Raw genomic sequence first — 26184 nt, forward strand, 5'->3', positions numbered from 1 at the left:
CTAACTGTGAATGTATGTGTATGTGATTTTGATTGTCTTGTGTGAATGATAATGAAAACTGCAATACTCGGGAGGCCCTTAATCATAAGAGGTTCAGTAATATACAGGAGTGTGGGAAGGGAAGCTTGTCTCTTACTGTTTAGAGATCGAGACAATTTTGTTAACCACCTCTCACCCCCAAACCATACATACTAAATGTCATCACATAATGAAATAAAGAAATTATGAAATGCTGTCTTGCTGAGCAAATAATTCTGTCTTCTTTTTTTCTCTAACTGAACCATTTTTTTCAGTCATGGCGTTTAAATAGTCTAAACAAAACCTCTATTTGAAGGGGGATTTGGAAATGCTGTCTACAGATGAAAGGACTTAATACAGTTTGAAAAAAATTGCCCTTTTCTCTTGACTATAAAAGAGAGCAAACTACAGAATAGTGGTTTCCAAGAGAGAATGTATTTTATTTATTCCCAAAGGGATATTAGTCCATAAAACAAATTTGCAGCTTATTTTGCAGCTTTAGCTTTTATCAGCCTTTTTAAGGGTGTTGAATGATTACCCAGGAGATCACACAGCACGAGCTGCTGTGGAGTAAAGGAACTCTAATACGGAGAGCTCTGTGATGAGTAGAAAATATATGTGAAGAGTTTTCTTTAACTTGTTTAAAAATCTGTCACATTTAATGTGACTATTTCACTGATTATTGACCTGAATTTTCATGTCCTAATGTGAAAACACTTTCCACCTTCCCCTCCTTTTTCCTGTGCCTTAAAAAGCCCACACGTAATTCATAACTGAACTCACTTTCCCTTTTGCCTCCTTACAGACAGAAGGAGATAGGCCAAGGTGATGGTGGTGACTGCAAAAATGGTGAAGTAACTTGTGTAAAGGCACCGCCACCTATCTCCTCATATCTGGTGAAACTGGCCAAGGAAAGAACGTTAGAAAATAAACTCTTGTCTAATCTTGACAGAGTGGATGTGGCATGACTGCCTCTCCCTTGGAATCTTCTAAAGATGTCTTGGGACCTAGCATCCAGAATAATTTAAGATTTCTTCAAGGCCAATGTTGCTTGTGCCTGAATATGGGACTTCTGCAGTTGAGCAGATTTCATATAGATCAGAATATTATTCTGGCATTGGGATTTTAATTTTTATGGTGTGCAACTTTTTAAAATTACTTTTATTTCTTTTAGGCTAATGGATTTTCTGCTGTATCTCAGGCTACTTAACTTTTTATGATTTTTTTTTCTCGTTATGTCACACAAGAATCTTTTAAACAAAACCCTACTGTGCTTAACTGAAGTGTTAATGTGTTTTGATCAATTCCTTGGTTTGCTTTTGTTTATAGATGTCAGCACTGTAATTGTCATCCTGCAGGAGCCATTAGTGGGACTTGTCATCTTGTTACTGGACAATGTGTTTGTAAACAATTTGTAACCGGCTTGAAATGTGACAACTGTGTTCCCAATGCCAGTAATTTGGATGTCCACAACCTATTTGGCTGCAGTAAAAGTAAGTGGATGTGAGGCCTTAAAAGCGTGTCTTTCAAATTGATGCTTATTTATTGAATTAAGAAGTGTAAAATTAGTTCATCAGTACTAAAACTGGGTTTGACTTTTTTCCTCCATATTTCTTGCCCAGAAGGTTTGTATTTTCTGCTATCAGTATCTTAGGAGCATTTTCTGTTGTCACGTACAGAATGCTCCATGCCATACTTGTAGCTTATACTTGCTGGTCTAAGCCACTTGAGAGGTAACCCATAGGTTCCTTCCACTTTCTACCACTTTCTTTGCAGTGACAAAGGCAGAATTCTCCTTTTAGTCTCATAAATGCAAAAATATTTGTACAACTTACAGCTTAGCCCCCCCCACCCCCCCTTCTTTTTTTTTTTTTTTTTTGTCCTTGACAGGAAGCAGACCACCTACCTTCCGAAGGTCTAAAAAACAGAAAAATTGTAGTTAATTCAAAATCTGGTCCTCAGTGCAATGTAACTTTGCCTATCTCCTCATGGAGCTTTTTTTTCAGTTTGGGAAAATGCACGATATGATCAGAGCATGTAAACCAGGATGTATGAGGTTGGGCTAATGCTGTGCTGATGGCCGGATCGTGAAGTGTAATGAGTCATGTTGCGATGGAACATCTGTTCTTTTGTCCTTGCAGTGAGTCTGGATTTGAGGAGATGGCAAGACTTTGTGTCAAAATGAAATGTTCATATTGCTCACTGGTGGTGCACTGTCTTTTTGATGGTAGGGATTTTAAAAGAGAGAAAAGGCATTATATGTAATAAGAAAATTCATTTTTTCAATTGTCTTTAATTCTGAGTTCAGAAAAGTGCTTTGAGGACATGATACTATACAATGCCAAACTCTGTGACTGGGACCTGTACTAAGAATGGAAAAGTTGTTCCACATTGTTGTGGCACACTCTACTGTCATACGCAGTTAAAAGCTCAGTCTTAAAAATTCTCATAACCACTCAATGGGGTACTCTGCAGATGCTAATCCGTAACTTCCATCAGCAGACCTAATTAATAATGATATGACTGGTTGTATTGCAAGTTAGTGCGAGAAACCACGTGTAATGCAACAGTAGGGTAAGGTGTTCCCAAGCAATTTGTACCTGTTTCTCGGTCTTCTTTCAAGACATGAATTCTACACAGAAATTTATATGTGATATATATTTGTGATATATGTGTACTGTAGACTTGCAAGCAGATATGTATATGCACAAAGAGTTTGTTTACAAGGATGCTTTGATTCCAGCTTGAATTTGGATTGTTAATACCTTTGAATTTCAAATAATGTGCCTTGCAGAATGCACAATACCATACATGAAATAGAATGAAGGGTCAGATCTGTTCCCACAGGTGATAGTTCTCTAAGACTGTTGTTGAAGACAGGTTTTTTTTCTGTTTCTTACATTATTCTTCTGTAGAACATATAATATCTATTCAGTGTGGAGTTAGTTGATTTGTTTCTTTACAAAAATGTTAAGAAGTATCATTTGAATGTATAATAGTACATGTTGATTTCTATGATGCTGTTCATCCTCAAAGTGCTTTAAAAACATAAACCAACCTAATTATTTATGTTGAGATATAGCTGAATTGCAGTTGACCTTTATCCAATGTGTAAAATTGATTGATAATAACATGACATAGACAAATAATATAATAGATTTTGTTAGAAAATACATCAGGCAGTATTCTAAATGGCAAGCACAGTCCTCTTCTGTAAATAAGTGATATAGCAATTGCTGTCTTTTGAATAATCATGCCAAACTACTTAGGTTGCTCTAAAAGTAATGCCTCCTATTTATTTCCATGAAAATGACAACTGATACAAAGACCACAATAGCACTGTTTGATACAGAAAATTCTTAGCTACAAAACTGTTTTTCAGTGTAGTCACTACCATTAGCCATTCATTTTTGCCAACAATGAGCAAGAGCCTGCATACTGTGCGTGTAAAAATCTGAATGGCCATGCAGAGCAAGGCATGTCTTTCAGGCCACTGTTGCCACTGCTGAAATGCACCACCCACCATCTCACTGTGCTCACATCTGCTGTTTGGTCTCCACAAACACTCAGTAAGCATTAAGGATTGTCAGTGGGTGCCATATTTTTTTTTGCATGGTGGAATTCAGTGACACGCCTTGCTTCGTACACACTTCCATGTCACCTGCCATTGTGTCAGAGTGCTGCTCTGCTGCCATCTGTTACATGGTAAAAGCATGCAATGGAATACTGTCGGGAAGGTTCAGTCTCTACTGCCATAGCCCCAACATCCGCCTCTGATGTCAAGGGCTGACATAATAAAATAGAAGGCACTACTTTCAGCGTAGCTCCATACTTCATGTAGAGAAGTGGAGCTTTACCTTACTTTAATGTGTGTGATTTTTACTGTTGTAACACAGTATTTTGTTGATACACATTACTACTTTGCCTACAGGTGCAAATCTAAGTTGCTATCCCTGTAAAAACTAACACTTTTTAAGAAAGACCTTTTTTCACTTTTTTTTTTTGCCCACAAGCATTGTAGATGCTCAGTAGAAATAGATCTGAAATACAGTATTTTGATTAAATGTCAAAAATGTAAAACAGCAAATGTGGAACAACACACAGTAGTGAGAGACTGAGGACAGAGAAAGTTATGTTGGTACATTTATTTGGTTTCTTTGATCTTCTGTGCATGTGTTACATGGACACAAACTTTCAAAAATGTCATGGATTTAGGATTCTTAATCTTTTGGCACATATTTACTTCCTAATTCAGTTGCAATCAAAAGCTGTAGATTTGCAGTGAAACAACATATTCTTTCTAATGGGAGGTAAAGATTCCGCTCCAATGAACTCTAGAAATATTTTCTGCCATTTGTTGGCTGGTAGACTTCAGAAGGAAAAGGATTTTTATTTTAAATAGGGAATTTCAACCATTATTTTAGGTATATAGTAAAAACCCATACATAATAAGACCCACTGATAGCAGCATAATTCTCTACAGCTACCACTTGTGTGAATTGCAGTACTCATGTCATTTTGTCTGCAGCTTTCTTCCTTGATTTTTTTCTTCTGTTAGTTTGCCTGAATAGATGTTTAATTATGCTTCCTTGAACTGTATATAATAAACAAATATCCACATAATTTAGATGATGATAGTTTATAAATGGAGAAAAATGAATAAGAAGCTATTTGTTTCTAATGTTGACATAGGATAAACTTTTATTTCTCTTTCTAATTGTGTGAGACTTTTGGGCAGTTAATCCCAGGCTTGTTTTTCTCTTTATTGATTGTATGGTAAACAGGTATACAGATTGTAAGGTAAATAGGTATGCAGGTATAGGACCAGAGAGATTATCAGGTTACAAAGGAGTAATAAAATAAAGAGCTTACCCATGTCCTGGGCTCGCAGAAGGGCTCCAAGAAGAGTGATCTCCAGATAGAGATCCTTCCTAGTTGGGAGTCAGCCCTTAAATGGGGTCCTCCAGTCACTCAGGTGGAATTGCACCTGGAATTGACTCAGTGCTCACCTCAGGTGGTCAATCAGAGGTTCAGGCCGTGATTCAACAGTTCCCATACAATTGGTAATAGTGCAATTAAGTAGCACTTTTTCCAAAGTTAATAGAGATGCTAGAGTAATATTTTGGTAAATAAGAATCTCAAGCCTATTTCTTAAAATGTTAAGATGCCTCACTCTCATTGATTTAAATTTCATTGAAATAAATAGAAGTGAATTGCCTTAACCTTCACAATTTGCCCCATTGTTTTATGTCATTTAATTAGATAGGCTTATTGTAACACTTCAGTAAAATATGTACTTAGTTAGAGATTCTATTTCTATTCTATTAGAAGACATTTATTCCTGGCCTTTACTAAAATGGAATTAATCCTTAAAACAAACAAACAAACAAAAAACCTAGATAAACAAAGGTATGTTCCTCCTTATGGAGATTTTGAAACATATTAAAAAAAGAAACAAGAAAAAAAAAAAGAAGAGTGTCTGGAAAATTATGGTGTATTTGCTTTAATTTGGAGGTAGGAATAGGTAGGAATTATTTGTAGTTGCCATTTGTTTGTTATATACCACTTTCTTTACGTCGTTACTTATTTGTGTGGCTGTTGATTACCTGCATCGTTAAATACTCTGTTTTTGTATGTGTGTTCTAGCTCCGTTCCAGCAACCGCCTCCTACAGGAGAAGTTCTTAATTCCTCTGCTATCAGTCTCTCATGGAATTCCCCTGACTCTCCAAATTCTAACCGCCTTATTTACCTGTTGTACAGGGATGAGGCCAAAATTTATACAGCTGAAGACTACTACCCTTACAGTAAGTTTCTGTGTGTACACATGTATTGCGTTAAGTGTATGTATAACTTTTCTTGTTTCTGCTTTGTCATTACCTTTTTTTGTTTTGTTTTGAATACATTACTCTGTCTTTCTTTAGTTGGTTGTTCTTTATTATTTTTCCTTGAAGGAAATGAGCACTCTGGTCTAAAATCAGCAAAGTGAGTCACACAAAACATGATAATTTTTTTTTTTACTTTTCAATCTAAATGAACGAACTTACTAAAAGCATTCTGTGCAAAAATGCACAGGCTCCAAAATCTAAGAGAGGCACTGCTAAAATCCTGAATAAAGAATTAGAGTGAATGGAAGTGCCCATAAAATGCTTAAACTCCTTTATTTTTTTCATCCTCCTGGTTTTAAACTGTTAACAGATTAGGAAAGCTTTTTGTGGTCTAACTTTTAGCACCTTCTGTTGAGCTATCAGTGTAGCTCCTGATTTGCCTTTTGCAGCACCACTTCTCTCATGTTGAGGCTTGCAAAGGGATCCTCAGAAGGCAATCCTCAAGGATTTGGCACTCTGTCATAACTGGAAAGGCCATTTTGTGATAGTATTGATCCTCTTATCAAAGAAAAGGAGATGGATTTGGATCCTGTTTTTATGTAATACTGCATACAAGTGCTTTTTAAAAGGACAGGGTGTGTTTTAATATAGCTAGACTTTGATTTCCCAGTTTGCAGCTTTTTTGTTGCATTTTCCTTCCAGTGGAGCATTAGTGCTTTAAAGAAGTTGAGTGTTTCTCAGTATTGATACTTACCCTATGACGAAGGGGGAAAGTAGATTCTTTTTCAGTGGAAGGACAAATCATTTGGTTTACAAAATGTTTTCTTCTGTCTGCTTGCTTGTTTGTTTTATGTTCTGGTTTATTCCGTTTTGTTACAATTGATTACTGTGTGGCTTATGCTTGACTTTGGACGCTGTAGTACAACGCTGTGAAGAAAGATGAGAAATGCATGGATAGGATCAAGTGACAGGATAGAAAGAATTGTTACAAAAAGTTGGTAGAGCTAATAGAAAATATGTCAACTCCTTTAATATAAATAGAGTAAAAATACGAAGACATTTCAAAATTATATTTTGTCATAAATCTCTGCTCTGTAATGTACTTGAAACTCAGAGTACATTGTTGATGATGTTAATTCATAACTGCACTTTATCGAGAGTAAAAAATTTTGAATGTGCTTAGCTGGATAATGAATGAGATGAGCATGTTTCTATGTAACAAAACTTTTAATTTGTGTAAACAATGGTTTGATTTAAAAGGATTTTTTTTTTTTTTTTTACATTTTCTGGCAATCCGTCTTATTAATGATGTGAAGTCATCTGCTGGTATTTGAATACTATAAAATATTTTGTTAATGCCATCAGAACTATTGATATTGTTGGGTTTTTTTGATTGTTTGTTTTTGTTTTTGTTTGTTTTACTTTTTACTTTTTTTTCTCAGTGTAGCATAGCATTTGTAATGCCTATGAAATGCCCTGTGAGTGCATCTGGACAAAGAGTATTTTATAACCAAAAGAGAGTTTTATAGAAACATTGTACTTTGCATGGAAAATCAAGAATAATCTTCTAAATTAGCCTGAAGATTGTGTTGACAGTATTGCAGAATGACCAATTAAAACAGTGTTTTGCTAACTTCTCTCAGAAACCAGAGGCTTAGGATATAACAATCTGTCTTATGGATAATGTGAAATTCTTCCTCTAAAATGTGGCTGAAAAGCAAAGTTACTTTTGGTTCTAACTCCAAATCACACTGATCCTAATTACTTACAAATATTGCTAAGTAGATAGCAGGTTATTTGCCTGAGAAATGTAGAACCTTCAATATATATATATATTTTTTTGGTTTTTATCCAGTTTTATCTAGCCTGTATTTCTGTTGACATAAAGTTTACCAGGTGGTGATTACTTGCTGATCAGCACTGAATAATCTTGCCAGTTTCAATTCAAAGTCTTGCAATGCACACAGATATCGCAGTAACCACTACTACTGCTGCTGGGGCCATTTTGGAAACTTGCCTAAAGTATCAGAAATTGCCTCATCCCTTTACTGCTGAACTCCAGTGATAAGTTTTGTGATCGCTCTGTGCTGCTGAAGCACTGTGAACAATTACTGGGCTGACACTGCTGCTTTTGCACTGTGGTTTGAATAGTTAACAATACAAATTATTTTCTGATTGTCATGAAGTTGTACACAGGACTGTCTTTGCCAGTGCAGATCTACAGAGAGGACTTAAAAATAGCTGTGTCCGCTTTGAAGAAGTTTAAAAGCATTCATGCTTTAGCATGTAGCCAATTGCTCACTGTTTACTATTTATTGAAGCAAAACCATGGATGGTATTAATCATGTAGAAATTCATATCATGCTGTGGCTGGACATAGACCAAGATGCATAAATGCTTCTGTGTCATGCTCAGGAGATATTCGTGGTCATGACTTCTATAAAGCTTATCTAGAGTAACGGAGAGTGAGGAAGGTAAATACAGGCTTCAGATTATACCTTTTAAATAATTATTTGCACTTCTGTTTCTTTTTTTATCTAAGATCAAGTGCTTTACAAATGAAATGTTAAGCGCTATTTTAGAAGTAAGGAAGAGAAAGCAGAGAAAGGTGAAAGATTTGGTCTTAATGCTATAAAATAAATCAAAAACAAAGGTGTAAAAATTCACAGAATGGTTTTGTTTTCTGTTTCTATATCGGCTCTGTTAATATTAGTGCTGATTTATATTTTGAAGAATTATTCCCAAGCAAACAAGTACTAGGATAAATGTATTAATTGTGTTCATGATTAAAGCAGGAACTAGGAGAAATTCTGTGGAAAAATTATTTCTCTAGTGATGCCTGTGTGCAGTGGAATATTAAAATCAGAAGTTGAGAAGTTACAACGATCATAGAGAGCTCAAGCAGAGCACGCAAACATGCAGAAATATCTTACACCTTGAGCTTGCTGGAGAGACTTTAAGTATGTAAAGTAAGATTTATTTTTGTTCTAGACTGAAAATTTTTTTCTCACCTGTTTGTTTTAGGTACTCATACCTTCATCGATACCGCTTTATCTCCATATACCTTCTATTCCTACTACGTCCAAGCCAGCAATATACATGGTTTTACTAGAAGTGCCTCGGTGACATACAGAACAAAGTCTGGGACACCTACGGGAAGCTTGCATTTAAATCCTGTCTTTCCTGTTAGTCACCACTCTGCTTTACTTTACTGGACAGCCCCCTCCAATGACTCTGGGCCCATAGAGAAATACATTTTGACATGTACTGTCTTGGTTGATCTTCAGCCTTGTGGCCAGTATGAAGGCTTAGAAACTTCAGCAATTATTTGGAATCTCATGCCATTTACAAAGTATGTTTTTTCTGTACAAGCTTGTACTAGTGGAGGTTGCTTAGAAAGCCAGCCAGTGACAGTAATTACTGCACAGGCTCCTCCAGAAGGTCTGAAACCACCGGTGATAGAAAACATCAGCTCTACAGAACTGTCTGTGGAATGGTCAGCACCTGAGAAGCCAAATGGTAGGCCATATATTTATTTTCATAAGTCAAAGATATGTGCAAAGAAAGACTGTCTATGTTTGTAGATCTGGTTAGACTATTCTTATCTGTGTGACATAAACTGAGAATAAGGTAAAGCATCATCTGAATTTACCTGTCTGATGCCACTAAATGTATTTTTGGAGTCTGTTTTTTTGTTGTTGTTTTTTTATTTTGGAGTCCAAACCTCCAACTAAATGTGTTGGATCCAGGATGTAGCCCTTAGTGGCATCTGCTGCAACAAAAAATCACATTTATAGTTAAACAACTACAGTAAAATTAATTTTTTCCTAATTTGCCAGATTGCTGGGTTCAGACAGATGTGACAATATTGCCATATAAAGCATAAATAAGCAGGCAATAGTTATGAAAAAAAACCTAAGGATTAACAGAGAAGTCTGCTTTAAAACCATCCGTCATGTGTAGTAACTAATTCTATTACCAATGTAACTTTGTTAGGGATTAGGCCTTTGCCAAGAGTTGCTGGTCTAACTTGCCTAATAATATTTTAGGTTTTTGAATCTGAGAACACAGATGTTGTAGGATACTTTTGTGATGCCACAGATTTATTAGTAAACACTTTATCTTTCAATATATGTGCAATTGAATTTTGTGAACTTGCATTTACAGGCACAGATATTTATACATGCTAAAACAAACATTTTTGTATCTTCACAAAATGAATGTATTTCTTTATTCACAAAATGAGCAGAATGGGGAGCTCTTCAAATATCTTACTTGCCAGCTGTTACCAGGTTAGACAGGGAGAATGCCTGCACAGGAATGCTTCTAAGTATTTAGAGAGGCTATTCTTACTATACAGGTCTTGAAAATTGCTGTGAATACTTGCATCTTAACATAAATCATGAGAGATATATGCTTTCCTTCACAGCCTTTATTTGTGTACAATGGCCTGCACAGGAAGTTTTAAGCAATCCTTTTACATTTCTTTTGACTTTGGGTTAGATTTGTGGGACTTTGCAAAAGACAGGGGAGAACTTTTTTTCTCCTAAACCACCTCTCAGATTAAATGGATGAATATAGTACAGAAATTATCTATCTCCTGACTTCATTATGTCTCTTTTTTTATTTTGAAAATCTCTACTCAACTTTCTTGCACTCTGTTGTTGGAGCCAGGCTGCTTCCAAGATCCAGCTGAGGTCATGTATCTCTTCATAGCACAGTGAAGAAGATTTTTTGTTTTTTGTTTTTTCCAAAGGAGTGTAAAAGGTTTACTCTGATGGAAATGGGCTATTCAGTAGCTGATTCTGAAAGATTGACATTTAACTGTCACTCAAAATTCCTATCTGTTACATAAAAAAGAATAAATTAAAAAAATAAAAAATGTCCTCTTAGTTCAGGTGTTTATTATCAAATGCCCTAACTGTATGAAAGAGAAATTAGCTTAATTCAAGAAATGCTGAAGTGAGCATTTGGCTGATAAATCACAGAGGTTTATGTACGTGATTTATTCTGTAAGACATTTTATGGTATAAGTTTTATGATATTAACTCTTTAATTGTTAGGACTTTAAATGTACCAGTGTTGTTATTTTAGTTGCACTCCCGAAACAGATTGAATGCTTTTTTTTGTTTGTTTGTTTCTTTATTCATAAACAGGAGGGGGAATGACTGTTTACATTGGTTGACAGTGATAGGACCAGTTGGGATGGTTTTAAACTAAGACAGGGGAGGTTTAGGTTAGATATTAGGAGAAAGTTTTTGTCTCAGAGGGTGGTGGCACACTGGAACAGGTGACCCAAGGAGGTTGTGGATGCCCCATCCCTGGAGGCATTCAAGGCCAGGCTGGATGTGGCTCTGGGCAGCCTGGTCTAGTGGCTGGCAACCCTGTCCATGGCAGGGGGGTTGAAACTAGGTGATCTCTTGAGGTCTTTTTCAGCCCAGGCCATTCTGTGATTCTATGATGATTTTTTTTTCTTTCTTTTTCTTCTACTAGGTATAATTATAAGATATGAACTTTATATGAGAAAAAAATTAAAACCATTTGATGACCAACCTCCTCCTGAAATTCGTGTTTTCCAAAGCAGTGGCTGGCTCAGCCCTCAGCCAGTTTTGGAGTCTGCTAATGAAAATGCCTTAGCTCCACCACAGACCAGTACCACAGTTTCTGACCTTGAGCCATTCACAGAGTATGAATTTTATGTGTTAGCAGTAAACATGGCAGGTAGCGTATCTTCAGATTGGATGTCAGGACGAACAGCAGAAGCTGGTAAGTTTTGGTTTAAGTTTGTTCACTAAAATTTAAAGGAAAAAATACATTAGAATGTATCTGTAAAGTCTGGTGCTTTTTTTTTTTTATCAAAACATGTTCAGGAGTGATTAAAATAGAGAAAACTTCTTTTTAACCTAGTTAAAACAAAAGTCAATTTATCTCATAACCCAGCATATTTAGCAAAAAAACATTTTGTTCAACATAAAGTCCTATTCTTAAAAATGTTACTTGAGAATTTCTGCAAGATGCAAAATCTACCAAGCGGTGTTTGAATTCTTTGCCGTTTTCCCAGTTTTTTGTATGACTGTAAGAGGAGAAAGGCATCTGTGACAGAACCAACCTGTTTCTAATGTACTAACAGTTGTTACGAATCAGGAATGTTGTCCAGGAAGGATCTTCAACTGAGTTTTCCTGAAAGGAGGATTTGATAACTTAGAAAACAGTTTTCAGGAGTATAATACTTGAAGCTTTTCATAAGCCTGTATGGAGGCCAACTATTGTAACATGAGCCATTTATTTTTGAGAAATTTTGAGAATCATTGTACAGCAACTCTTATCGTAACCCCTTTTATCAAATTTTCAAAACAATTTGCCATTTGAATTATTATTCTGAAATAACAGCTACTTATTTCAGCTTTTAGATCAGAAATCTAACTTCTTTAGCCTGATATGGCCTCTGTTTTGCAATTAAGTATTTCCATTACATGATTGTTTCTTTTGTTTGCCAAAAGCGTGAAAATCGTGTCCTCAGTCATTCACTCCTGAAGAAGAGTTGGCTAAACTAATTCCCCTTTTGGAATGAATCTTTGTGCTTATCTGTTCTTAAATACTATATGTTATAAAAGTGTTAAATTGTGTTTGGGAAGAGGTCCATTAGTGTGGTTGTTTGTACGTAACAGAAGTGCTGCGAGTTGGTATCCTATTATTACAAAGTAATCAGGTGGGGATTTAACTGCAGTGCAAACAATCCTTTTACAGATTCAGCTATGGAAGACAAGGGAACTGTTTTGTAGGAAGTGAGAGACATGTTAATTTCAAACTGGCCTAGCAAACAAAATAGCTTTTAAGATGCTGAAGTATTGAACACTTTTTGCTTTTATCAGTTTTTTCCCAGGTTGCATGAAGTTTTTTGTTCAAGACTTTTTCATTTCTATGTACTTACTTTCCTGCTGAAGGGTTTGGGACTGGAGTGTCTATTAGCGTTTCTTTGAAGACATAGGCAGAATTTTCTTCTGCATTTGTGGCCAGAGTGGAAAAGAGGGGAATGATGTACTTTTAATGTCTATTAAAATAATAAGAAAATTCCAGTTAGACTTGAAAATATGCTTAAAAAGGGATTTGATTGGAAAAGACTGCCTGAAATGATGTTTTACAAATATGGTTTGAAATGTTGCATTACAATTTGTGTTATTTTATACATGCTATTGTATTAATTTTATTTCAGCCCCAGTATTCATGCCATCTCCATCAGTATTCCCTCTTTCCCCATATTCCCTCAATGTATCATGGAAAAAACCTGAAGATAATTTATCAAGAGGAGAAGTGATGGGATACAGCATCAGTTTGATGACTGAACAAAGGTTCTTGCCAACATTTTCCCAGGTATGATTTTACAATAAGTTTTTAGTACATGGTAACGGGAGAAATGATAAAGTTTGGTGTTCTCCTTGGTGTTTTCCTGACTTATTTTCCTGATTTTTAGGTATATACACTGATGTAAGTTTTTCACCTCTCAAATTATCTTGACTGCTTTGTGATGTTATACATTACTCCTGGGTTTAAAGTTATATTCCTGAGATGATTTGTTATCACTGTGATTGAGATACAAAATTATGAGGGATCAGTCTGAGCAATATTCACCTTTATCTTTGCAAGGTCTGACTTTCTTATATTGCTACATTTGCTAAAATGCTTAAAGTCATTGTTTTGAGGAGTCTGTTCTTACATTAAAAAGATAACTGTCTGGGTCTCTGTATAAAAAAAAAAAAAAGGGGGGGGGAAATTCTTTGGGGAAACCTAAAATAGCGGAAAAAATTTATTTTAAAACCATTTGTTTAGCTATTATAATCTTGTTATTTTTGAGTGACTGGATTTGAAAAACAAATACCACAGCAGTAATAGTAAGCTAAAAGCTGAGGATTGAACAAAGAAACATCTTATATGATGAGAGTGTAGGAGTGAAACTGATGCTCTGAAATTATACTTCCAAGCTCAGAACTGAATTTCAGCTTTCAGCGGTAACACAGTTTGGCCCCAGCTTGTCTATCAAATGGGGGTTGCATTACATTATCTTACTTTTACAGCTGCTGATAAAGTACATAATGATGAATTGCTTCTGATCTCAGGTTAGCAAGATTTTTCACGTAAATAATCATCCAATAAATAAGTTATCCAAGATATAACATCTTACATACTTTCCCTGTAACTAATAACTTGAAATAATTCAAATGAAGCAGATTCAAAGGTTTGTAGGCATTAGTTATTCCCATTCCTCCCAGTGTCTCTTAACTATGTCATTTGGTGCTTGGTCAGATTTCACCACTTCATAGTGTCATCCTCTGTCACCAGGGTTGTATCTGTACAGTTTGTAGTGATAACTGCACCACCACACAGTTTTACGAGGCAATAACTTTGTTTCCTCATTTATCTACTTAGGACCTGTCTTATCACCTCATAAAACAGTGTGATGGGAAGTATTATCGTTTAAATCCTAGCTTGTTAAGATTTTCCAAAATAACCCTTTCCCTCAATTGGTCTTTGCAAACTTTTCCACATACAAATGAAGGAATCTGCAAATTCAGAGACAAATATCTTATTTTCCTTCATATTCACTGATATTATTAACCAGCTGTTACCTTCTAATTTCTTTGCTTGGCAGGTTTTACACATAGCTGAGGCTCATGAACTTTCTTATATAGCAACAGGATTAAAACCTTACAGGACATACAACTTCACTATTACTCTCTGCAATCAAATTGGTTGTGTTACCAGTGAGCCAGGAATGGGGCAAACTTTGGCAGCTGGTAAGGAAACTATTTATATCTAAGTGCAAATCTGACATGCAGTTTCTTAATAACATTTAGATGATCATAGTCTGATGCAAAGTGATGGGAATAGATGTTTTATTAATACATAGTGACTTCCCTAGTTATTATTTGTTTATCTTCTCAGATTAAAAACAAAATATTTTCAACAAACATTTGAGGTACATTATTATATTATGGCAATAGGATATGTGTGCTACTCTCTCAACTGCAAGTTATATATACATACGGATATCTATGTTAACCTATTTAATTAAGCTGTAGCTGTACATAAGTGTTGCTGAACTCATTCATTCGTTTCTGATGTTGTATTTTTAATCTGTCTCATTTGCATAACAAGGCATGCGAAATATACGTACTACGTGATGCCTTGCTTAACTCACAAAGAATGAGTTGTACGATTTTTGTGCATGACTAACATAGCTACATAGCATATCTGTGTGCCAAAATTGCAGGTCTGCTCTTTTTAAAATGCTTATGTAACCTCTGAAATTTAAGATATCTTGCAGATATGTATGTACATTCTTCTCCAAGGAAATGATACTTAATGAGCTGCATACCTGTGGCTGTGCAACCTAAAAGAATTTCAGTTTCTGAACTAATTTCAGACACACTGGGGTTTCTAGTGTACTAACTTCCTACAAATTCAGAATAAAATAAGCATTCATACAGAACAGAGAGGAAGGAAGCTTGCATTTACTTTGAGGAAGAGATTGACATTGTGTCCAAGGATCAAGAAGTTTTTGAGAGAGAAGTTGTTAGGTCATGCTGGTGACTTACCTGCTGACTACTTAACATTGTGGTTTCCTTTTAAGCATTTAAAACACACCAATTACTTTCACAACATTACCATTTGCAGTTTAGTATTTAGTGTAGCTGTCATATGGTTGTTGTGATTATAATCACAACAGAAACAATGCCAATAAATAGCTGGAAACAAAAAGGCTGGGGAAGCGTACTAAGGTTTTGAGATAGAATGTAAAAGATAAAGAGACTTCTGCAGATTACAGGAGCAGCAGTAACAGTACACTGATCTTTTAGTGAGAAGCCTTTTGGAGTAAACTTAAATTGATTGTTTCCTTCTGAATTATTTTAACAAGCAGATCCTTTCTAACATGGTTCAGTATAGTTGTCTGTACTGGGGATATCTCATGAGTAGCTTAGCAGGAGGAGAGTGAAAAAGAAAGTTAAAATCAGCCATACGTGCTTGCATCTGTCAGTTTGACAAAAAAAAATTCCCTTTTACTAGTATGTACAGTCATGATATTTGTAAATGGTTGTAAAAGATAACATTTGATCCAGAAGAATGTGAGGAGAGGGAGAGTGTTAAGTAAACAAAATAGAATTTGTACTAATTAAGTTATTTTATAATAAAGCTAAATGGAAGCATTCACAAGCACAAATGGAACCAGGAAAATAAATAGGAACGAAGTGTGATCAATAAAAGAATTTACACAGAAATACCTGGTTCATGACAGGCTCCTAGGATGGCAAGGAACATTGGTAGATCAGTGTTTCAATGTAGTGTTGTATAGGATGAAAAATCTAAGTAAGTATGTCAAGATAATGGAAGAAGGGAATTAACCCATCCTTGCTACACAAAGAGAAGGTGACAGGACAGTAATAGAACCTTTTTGGTGTGTTCAGTCACGAATACATGTATAGTTGGCTTCACAAGTCTCAAATCATACTTAAACTTTCTTGATCAGACTTAAATATTAAACTAAGATGCATATTCCATAGTTCTGAAGATTCTGAGCTGTTACCTTGAAATCAATAAAATTACACCTACTGGTACTGGTGAAAGACATGTTCCCTTAGCAGTGATTTTTTTGATAATGTGTTTGCATAAAGTTATTATTTGCATTAGTCTTTGTAGCATTTACCATGACAAAAAGATGGACAGACGTTTTCTGAATTTTTCAGCCAGGTGGATAAGCACTTTTTTATTCCCATTAATTTAGAACATTTCAGCAGGACGGAATTAGCCATGCAAGTGCTTGGACCCAGTACTACTGCTTATCCTGCCCTTCTCTGTATCTGCCAAAGTGTGCCTTAAACAATCTATACAGCTATGTTTCATTAACTACTGTGTGACTGAGCTTATTTCTTGTAATTAAGTTCGTCTTTCCTTTGCCCTTCTTCATTTTTTTTTTCAAATTCATTTAAATTTTTTTTTTAGAAACAAAGTATGGCTTTGTGATTGCTGCCATTTACCCCAGCACATTGTATTAGTGATCCTTTGCTTTTGATGGCAATTATAGGGTTCAGAAGCTAATTTGTAGAAGATATTTTTCCAGCACCAGCTGCATCTGGCTTCTTGGCAGACTTCTCAAGCAGTTGTATTGGTGGCTTTGGAGTTGCCTCTGGGTTTACTGGGGTAATGATGCTGATGGGCTTTCTGGGCTGTCTTGCACTCCTTGATGTCATTTTCTTTTTGATTACCCTTTTAATCTGAGTAATTTGTCCATTTTTTTTCATTCATGAATAAGGTCCAGAGCAAGCCCCTTTCAAAAGCCTCAACCCATTTGTCATGGCAATATAGCATTTGTTTATGCCTGTTGTAGACTACTTGTCTACAAAATGCTATGCCTCAATTTTAAAATCACAAATGCCCATTAAACAGGTAATTAGTAATGTATATTTTCCTTTGTTCCAGAAGAGAAATGCGAGGGCCGTTTGCTGCTGGCCTGAAAACACAGATTGTTTTGCATGCATGTACATAAGTCTCTTCATTGTGAATAGGACCCAAAGTGATTAAACAAGCACTCTTAATATGTTAATTTATAATTTTAATTACAACAATCTTGTATATATAGTCATTAGTGAATACTAATATAAATATTTTTCTACCTTTTTATTCATAATGCATAAACCAATCATCCAGTTACTTCTCGGCAGTTGCCTGTTTCCGTTTCATAATACAATCTTTGTTCTTAGTTATGAATGCATTTTGTTCATTCCTGTCTTGAATAATCCCTCATTAAGCTAGTCACTTTCTGCTCCATGCTAAAAAGGAAAAATTATCATGCAAATGTGGCATGCCATATTAAAAAGCACATTACCAAACACTTTTGTTGCTGTCCTTCAATTAGTTTCCCTTCTTTGAATTTAATTTCATTTGTTGTTAAACTACTGACTTGATGTATGGACTCATGAATTTGAGGCTGCTGCCAAGAATGTAACGGGGAAAAAAAATCAAAGCCTCTTCAGAAAGCTGCAGAGGCAAAGCTGGAATGAATTTGCTTCACCTTTGACAAGTACACTTGAACAGCATTGGAATCCTCTGATGATTCAGCCTGGCTAATTATCCAATTATTTATTTCAAGAATAAAGACACTGTTTTACAATTAGGAAAGTGTAAAGTAATCTGAGAAATTTGGTAATGACTGATGACTTAGGTAACTTCTGAGATAAACAGTGTCTGCTCAAAGTTGTCTTGCCAAGTGTTCAAGCTGTAGTTAAAATACTCTTTGAGTTTCAGAAAAATAGCAGGGACTGAGAAGTTATTTGTTTCTCCTCCCGTCCTAACACACTGTACTTCAGAAAATAGCTCAGTTTGTTCTTTTCCCTCTATATCAAATTTGTAAGGTTTTAAGCTATGTTTAAGTTGTACTTCTCTTGATTAAAAGCTTTTGGTTCAAAGCAATACTTTTTAATTGCCTAATGATATAAGTCAGTTCTTAGGAAAGAACCGTGCATTCAGGAGTTCATTTGCAATATAACTGAAAAATTCATTGCATGGCAGTAAAACAATTTACTGTTAATTACAAGGAGAAGAATTTGCTGTACCATGCTCACAGATTGCCATGAATCATGCAGCACTCCTAGAGATTTATAACAGATGTGTAAGTGGGATGAATTAGCAGGGTTTAATAACAGAGACACAAATCATGCAGACTTCAAGGAGCTTTAATTGATATACTAGAATGTGACGGGCATGAATCACTCAGCCATTCAACAGCACTGTAACATATGGTCAGCTCAATATGCTGCATCTTAAATCGGTTGGTGAGTCGTTGGTTGTCCCATATGGTGGAAGCAATATATTTTTCACGATTTTTAAAAAATACTGTGTAGTACATCTATTTTTAAAGAAATATGACTGTAGCATAGCCATGTTATTAAACTTTCTTTTGATGTTGTTAGGGGTGTGAGGTATTTCTTTGTTTCGGGGAGAATTCCAGAACAGACTATAAAGAATTTTCTCAAAAATTAAAATATTGTCCATACGCATAAGTACTATTTTTTTTTTTACTATTACTGTTTAAATGGCTGGTACTGTTGTGGAGTGCGGGGAAATAAAAGATCATGTCAGAAATGTTATGACTATCTCAGGGTCCTCTGAACTGTAGCGAAAATGAAATGGATGACCCACTAGCTAGGCAGGTAATTTCACCTGCAAGGAAAACTCCAAGATGATAAAAAGCAAGCTTGATGTTTTTGTCCTTGAATTTCTGTTTCAATTTGTATGTGTGCATTTTGAGTGCAAGTGAATGATTATTAAAAATTGTATTCTTTTTGGTATTGTTACCATTCTGAATGATTCTGTGGAAAGGTCCTCAAATATCTACCTACAATATGCTGAGTAGTAGTTATTCAAACATACGTAAACCTGTTAAATTTAGTCATGCTGTAAATATGTTATTTCTGGGACAAGAATCTGGCAGAGAATGAGAAAGCTTTAGCAGTTGTATTAGTAAACCTGACAGACTTGAGAAAAGAGGATTGTATCCTTAGAACCGCGTCTGCCAGAATTTAATGTCAACAATTAAAATTTATTTTGATCCTTACCTAGTGTTTATTACTGTTTGTATACACAACAGACCTTACTAATACAGAGATGCACTATTAGATGGAATTACCATCTGTTCAGAGTGAAATGCTGGCATCTGTCTTGGAGTCTAAAACTAAAATGATATTATTTCAAACAAAACAAAATTAACTGCTCTTTACTTACCAACTTCATTTTTGTGTACATGTGTGTGCATGCACACATGGGAAAGGCTTATTTGTAATGACCTGTGTAGCAACGTCTATATTTAAATATATGACTTCAACGTAAGCTGTATGGACCATCTGTCTTTATTGGTCTTTTTTGTGCCCTGTGCTACACAATGGCATGCAGCAATCATAGACTTTTAAATACTGTTTTAGCTTTATAATATATTAAATATGTATTATATAGCAAGACATTAAAACTACATAATTAAAATACACAAAATGTGACTTTGAATCCAGTAAAATGTAGTGCACTCATTATTTTGACAGATGTGTCTTAACAGAACGTGACTAAAAAAAATTCAGTAGGTAAAACTGTAGTCGATTCATCTTTCAGAAAGTAGCTACAGGTACCACAGTGACACCTTTAGGAAAATATATAGTGTATCTTTTAGTCTTGAATATTTTTAATTTCAGTGTTTAGTAGCATGCTGGACTAGTGCTATGGATTTATTCTCAGTGCTGTCTGTGCCTGTGAAGAATTTTTTTTTCCACGTTTTCCTTTTTTAACTGATGTAACGTATTGTGTATAGTCTTTCATTGTCTTGATGCACAAGAATTCTCAAGCACTAATGAGGCTCTAGTTTAAATACTAATGTTACAGCGTGAATGTTACTTTCTAAAAGGGTAGTCTTCTGTTCCATATATCACAAAATAATAAATTGTCATGCCAGTGTTTAATGCGTGTACACAGTGCATTAACTGTAACTGTAGTACATTTATTTGTGCTGGAGGAGACTTGAAAATGATTAAAAAATCAATACTTCCCTGTCAGAGAAGCAAGTGTTACGATGCATTTAAGTAGTTAATTGCATAAGCCCCATAAAAGCTTCAGGTTTGGGTACGAGAGATGCCATAATTATGGTCCAACTATCTGCCATTTATTAATACTAGACTTTAAAGGAAGATATAGTTATTGTCATGAGTGTTAGCTATATGTGTTTTAGAAATAATGAATTTTATCATTTCCGTTTTACCGTCACAAAGCCAAACTGAAGGGCTTAACCTCTTATGTTCACATTTAAAATGCTGACGTACACCAGATCCTTCCGAAGGTGAAGTTTTGATTGTTAAGACATGTTTTCTATTTAAACTTGTGCATTAATACCACAATTCATTAGCGCTGTGCCCTACTTATGCAGGAAAGCTTATGACCTCACGCTGCATTACTTCAATTTTGACATTGTAAATTTCTAACATAGCGTGAGATACTAATTAGATTGTGAAGTCATAAATGAAGCCTAAGCAGGAATTTACAGCACATAGTGTCATTGGCAGCTTCCCAGTTCCCCCACTCACTGCTTTCTCCAAGAAGAATATTTATCAAGTCGGAGGAAGGGAGGGGAAAGAGACAAAAGGTGCTACAGGCAAATAGGAAAAATGAAAAATATGTAAATGATTGTGGAAATGCACTAATGTTTAAAAAGGATGTTGTTAATTCCTTGTAAATGAAGCAATTTCTTTTTCTCTAAAGATCTCACTATATACAATGCTGTGCTGTGAAGTAATGTCAGATTACGAAGACCCATATTTTAATTCAGATTTTATTGTTCTTGAGAGGCGTTTATTGCTCGTTACTATGTCATTATGGGAACAAATAATTTTTACAAGTTGTCATTGTATTTCACTTCTTGGTTACAAATGAAGTTTTGTTTCAAAATCCTTTTCTTTATCATGAAAAGAAGAGGAAGAAAAAAAGGAAAGATAAGATAGGTAGAGGTTAAATAGATAGTAAAGTATTGTACTCCTTCTCCAGATGACATCTTCTACTGTTTCAGTGCTGGACCATTCCTTTCCACCTGTATGGCCATTATGCCATTAACAAAACAGATCTTGCTGCCCTCCAGTGGCTTACTGTACAGTACTTAAAAGAAATAAAAAGATTTATTTTGTTCATAATTCATCTACAGAGTGACAAAATCTATCAGGTTGTGTAATGGAATCAGCATATTGGTTTTATTGGTAGGAGGACCATTGTAATACCTTAAAGTTATATATACTGATGGCCTCGCAGAAACAATCTGGCATGGAGTCTTAATGCGCATCAGTGATGGTGGAAAGAAGTTTAGAGACAAGCATTTTCTTGAACTAAATAATTTTCTGAACATATGTTAATTTCTTATTAGGTTGTGTATGTGTCATGAAGAAGAAAATATCTTGTAGGCCTTCATTATTCAGCTTAGATAGCTGTTCTGCTCCTGTTGACTAGGACAAGTTCATCTAGTGATAAAATACTTGTATTGTTATACACCGTACTGCTGAGTTGTAGCAAGACTTAATTAATCTTTCAGATTTTCCTTTGGTCTCACATTCAATTCCAACACTGAAAGTCACACAGATAGGTGTTTTCCATTGACTATGGCTTGAGAGACTCATCGGGGGGGAATACAGAAATAGTCCAAAGCCTGAAGCACAAGATGCTTCTTGTGAAGCTGAAAGCAAGTTCCTTTAAAAATTAAGAATTCTTTTTTTCTAACGAGGCTTCTTTGGAAGTCTGTTCTTAAGGGGACTAGAAACTGAAGCTGGATAGTTTTGATAAACTGTTACGTATAAGAAACAATTTTTCCTATAATTCCTAAATATACATATCTATATATTTTAATGCACAGCTCCAAGAAAATTTGGTGCCCCCCATGTTGAAGGAATAAATAGCACAATGGTAAAGATAAGCTGGAATGAACCTGAAGAACTTAATGGACCTTCTCCGACATACCAGGTGGAAAGGATGGATTCATCTTTAGCTACGTGGAGTACAGAAGTAGCAAAAGGAGTCCGTTTCCCAGGAAATGGTTATTACAGATTCGCTAGTTCGACTCTTCCTGCCAATGCTTACTTTACAGGTAAATTAGCTTAAATGACTTAGAAAATATATCAATTATACTCTGCATTTGTTTAACAATTTATTGTCATTATTTTTAACATTTCCGTGGTAAAATATGTGAGTTTTAATTTACAACATAATGTGATTGTTTGTAATGTGTGGGCTATTTTGATTGTCACATAAAAAGCCTGTAGAAAACTTTATTGGACATGCGGGATTTGTTCCCTTGGCCTTAGGCATAGAGAGGTACATGATAGTAAATGTTGCTGCATATTTGTCTCATTTCCTTGTGGTAAATATAAGATGGATTTGACTTATTCACCTGGGATCAAAACTTCTCACTGAATTTGCTGTGAATACTAAGGCCTGTTTTATTTCATATCTTTTTGAGGATTTCTGAGGTTGTGCAAGTACTCATGAGCTCTTTTCTGTGTTCAGATCATTTGTGGTGTTTTGATACTTTTGTCACAGGAAGAAAAAAGACTGCCAATCTGACAGTCTCTGTGTATGAGTGTATGCTCTTTCTGGACTGCTCTATTTATGTTTAGGTATATATTTTGAAACTGGGAGTCTTTCAGATCTTTGCAGACCAGTTTTCCTGTATTCCGTGATTCTCAGATTTTGCTGTCTTCACTTCATGGATAAATCAACGATATAAACAGTACAGTTCTGGGAAAAACATCTAGATAAATCCAGTTGTCTGTTTGAAGTGCTATAGTGGTCTGTCACTGAAATATTACAATAATGTGCATAGAACATGACTTTTTAATAGTATAAGAAGAAATGGCAAAGCTGAAGATTTATTTCTTTATTTTTAAAAAGTTATGTAAAAAGTGTGTGTATGTATGTGTATATATATATGTTAATGTGTGTTTGCATGTGTATATATTGGTATATACACACACATTAGCTTAGAGCAGCAAAGGAAAACCATTAAGGAATCTGGATATCAGTGGCAGCAAGTGTTCCATTGTATGCTGGTGATATTGAAGCCCTACTGCACAGTGATACAGCTTAGCCTGGTACTGAGACTTGATTGCCATGAGTTAAGGCTGCAAAAAGCATGCAGTGTTGTTGACACCTGAAAGAACCCCAAAGATTTGAAGTAAAGTCAGTGGCTGACGTATCTTAATTTCCTGGATCATCACAGATAATCTTGGAAATTTTGTTGGATCACACATATCTTGCTACTTGCTAGTATGTGTATGAATCCAGTTTTTGCTTAAAACACAAATAACCTTCTCTGTCTATGATCACACAGTGAATCTGATGTTTAAAAAAATAAAAAGTTGAAGACCATTTCCATTTTATTTTCTTGCTAGGTGCTTACTCGATTGGTAGTGGAGTAATAAGAACAAGTGATAATGTGTTAGTTAAATATTGACACCATGTTGACTTGCAAAACCTGTCTCTGTGCAGGTGTCTATGGGAGCATCTGTTGGGCTCTTTTCCTCAGCCAAATGTCTAGATCGCTTTCCTGACATCAGAGTTTGCACATTTTATCATATACTTAGTTAAAAATAAAAATAAAAAGTGATCTCTTATCTTTTTTTTTTCCCTCTTATTAATTGTAATGATCTAAACACCAGCTGAGCTACAGTTTTTCTCATTAGAGCTCTAGTCAGTCCTATCACTGCAATATAAGTAAAGTAGTTTAACCAGATGAGTAATTACAGGTATCCTCCTCGTAAGTCTCTGAGAGTGCTGAGGAAAAGGGAGATGCTCTGCTTAGATTATTAACATGCCTATCTATGACCAAGAAAGCCCAGTGCTTGTCTACCCAAGCAGTGATTCAGTCTGGTATTCTGTTACATTGTACAGACTGATACTATGAGCAAGACTTCTTGAGGTGGTAGTTTGAGAGAGTTTCACATTTTTGACACAAAAGTGTGCCAGCTTGTATATGTCAGTCAGGAGATGGGTACTTCCAAGACACTTTGCCAGAGGAACTCTTATTTGGAGTATTCCATTAGGCCTGATTTTCAACAGGCTAACTAAACAAAGAAATTTACATTCTACCTAATGCAAGAGTTTATATGTAAAAGATGCTCTAGAAATGGCCAGAAGGTTCTACAACCTAGTTATTTTGTGGTCTTTGGTATATCAGTACAGCTTGTATAATGCAGCTGTTGGTCTGGAGTTCTGTTTGTCTCATGGGTTCTCTAGTGGTGAAGGGAAATATTTTATTTTTTATATATGGCATAGAAATACATACTTGGAATTTAAAGAACTGTGGATTGGCTGAAAATCTTACATTCAAATTGTACTTGTATTATTCCTCTAGTGACGGAGTCTATTGGAAAGATAAAAAAACAAAAAACAACAACAACAACAAAAAAAAACACACCTGAGGGTTAAGGTAATGAGCATGATGCCATGTTAACCTGGCTTTCATTGCTAATGAATTAGTGAGTTGTAGAATAGTTTTTCATGCAGGAAACCTAGGGCCTTCATCTGCTTTCTAGCAAGGATATACTAAAGCTCACAGTAAGATCCACTGAGATTGTTGGATACAGTCAATGGAAAACAGCATGCTGAACTGCTACAGTGTTTATGTGTCTGTGTGAATTTCAGCAACTAGCCAACAAATATATTTATGAAGTTATTCCTTAGTTACTTTTTTGCTCTTTGGTTAAAGGTCAGGACTTGAGGTGTGTGAAGAGATCAAGTAAAAACAGGTATATCAGTGCTGAACTGTGCCAACGAGTCCTGATTAGGATCATGTTTGGTTCTAATTTGAGGAACTACCTTCTCTTCAGGATTCATGTCATGTAAATATTTCCAGAAGATAAGCAATTTCATCTTCTTGTTTCATGGGAAGTAGGGGATCACATCACGTTTTCTTTGAAAACAAGACTCTGAGAAAACGGGTGTGCACCCTCTTGAATATATTGGTGGATACTTTGTGTTCTTACAGAAACAGGGTTGCTGTTTTTTAAACTTCATAGAAAATCGTGTCAAAAACTGCAGTAGTCTTTTCTGTAGTGGGTATACTGGATTAAGCCCATAAAAACAGGTGAAAAGATCATTTAGTTTGCAGAATTTATTGAGCAAGTAGATGACAGAGTAAGTTCTTACAAAGCTAAAGAACTTCTGGGCCCAAAGAGCAACTCACTTTAAGATTGCAGGTTGAACCCAGAATATTTGGGATGCAACATCTGAACTTCTAGTTTCCAGACAGCAACTAAGCTGTCTAAGGTACAGCCATGTATCCCTTCTTGAATCTTTCCTTCGATTTCCCCATTACAAGGGAGAAAGTCTGTGATTGAACTGATAAGATTTTGGTTTTGGTTTAGTTAGAAAGGATGGAAATTGCTAACTGTTGGATATGTTATTGAAAAAAAATCTCTTTACTGTGAAGGTTGTTGGGCTCCATGAAGTCAAACTCAGGTCATCTTTAGGGGTAGGTATATGAAAACTGTTTACTCTGTAGAGTGACTCGGTTGCCACAAAAGAAAGAAGCTCCTTTTGTATAACTTTCTTTTAAAAAGCCTGTTAGTTTTGTTTCCTTTGTACTGAGGGAGATTTACTAACTGCACTTGCTTTAAGCCTTGAGTGGGTTTAAATTTTCTTCTGAAGGAAAAACTTGGGACTTTTGGTGGAGGAAGTCTGTTGAAGATCATGGTTAGGGCTGTGTGTCATCCACAGGAAACAGACGAGACAGAACAAGAGAATATGAGAAGTCAAATAACATCCTTTGACTTC

At 35.4% G+C, this 26184-nt stretch overlaps 1 protein-coding gene across 11 annotated transcripts in view; it reads left to right on the forward strand.

Annotated features, from left to right (window-relative positions):
- Positions 1-26184, forward strand: part of USH2A (usherin) — a 370614-nt gene that overhangs the window by 76593 nt on the left and 267837 nt on the right. For all 11 annotated transcript variants that reach the window (XR_005858133.2, XR_005858135.2, XR_005858134.2 and 8 more), the window contains exons 15-21: positions 1348-1511; positions 5665-5823; positions 8869-9363; positions 11338-11610; positions 13058-13215; positions 14492-14636; positions 22268-22498. Coding sequence is in view for 8 of the 11 variants with exons in the window: in XM_015283893.4 (XP_015139379.2) it covers positions 1348-1511; positions 5665-5823; positions 8869-9363; positions 11338-11610; positions 13058-13215; positions 14492-14636; positions 22268-22498 (1625 nt within the window). In the remaining 3 variants the exon portion in view is untranslated. The remainder of the gene's footprint in view (positions 1-1347; positions 1512-5664; positions 5824-8868; positions 9364-11337; positions 11611-13057; positions 13216-14491; positions 14637-22267; positions 22499-26184) is intronic.

Source organism: Gallus gallus, chromosome 3 (assembly GCF_016699485.2).
Source record: "Gallus gallus isolate bGalGal1 chromosome 3, bGalGal1.mat.broiler.GRCg7b, whole genome shotgun sequence".
Classification (NCBI taxonomy): domain Eukaryota; kingdom Metazoa; phylum Chordata; class Aves; order Galliformes; family Phasianidae; genus Gallus; species Gallus gallus.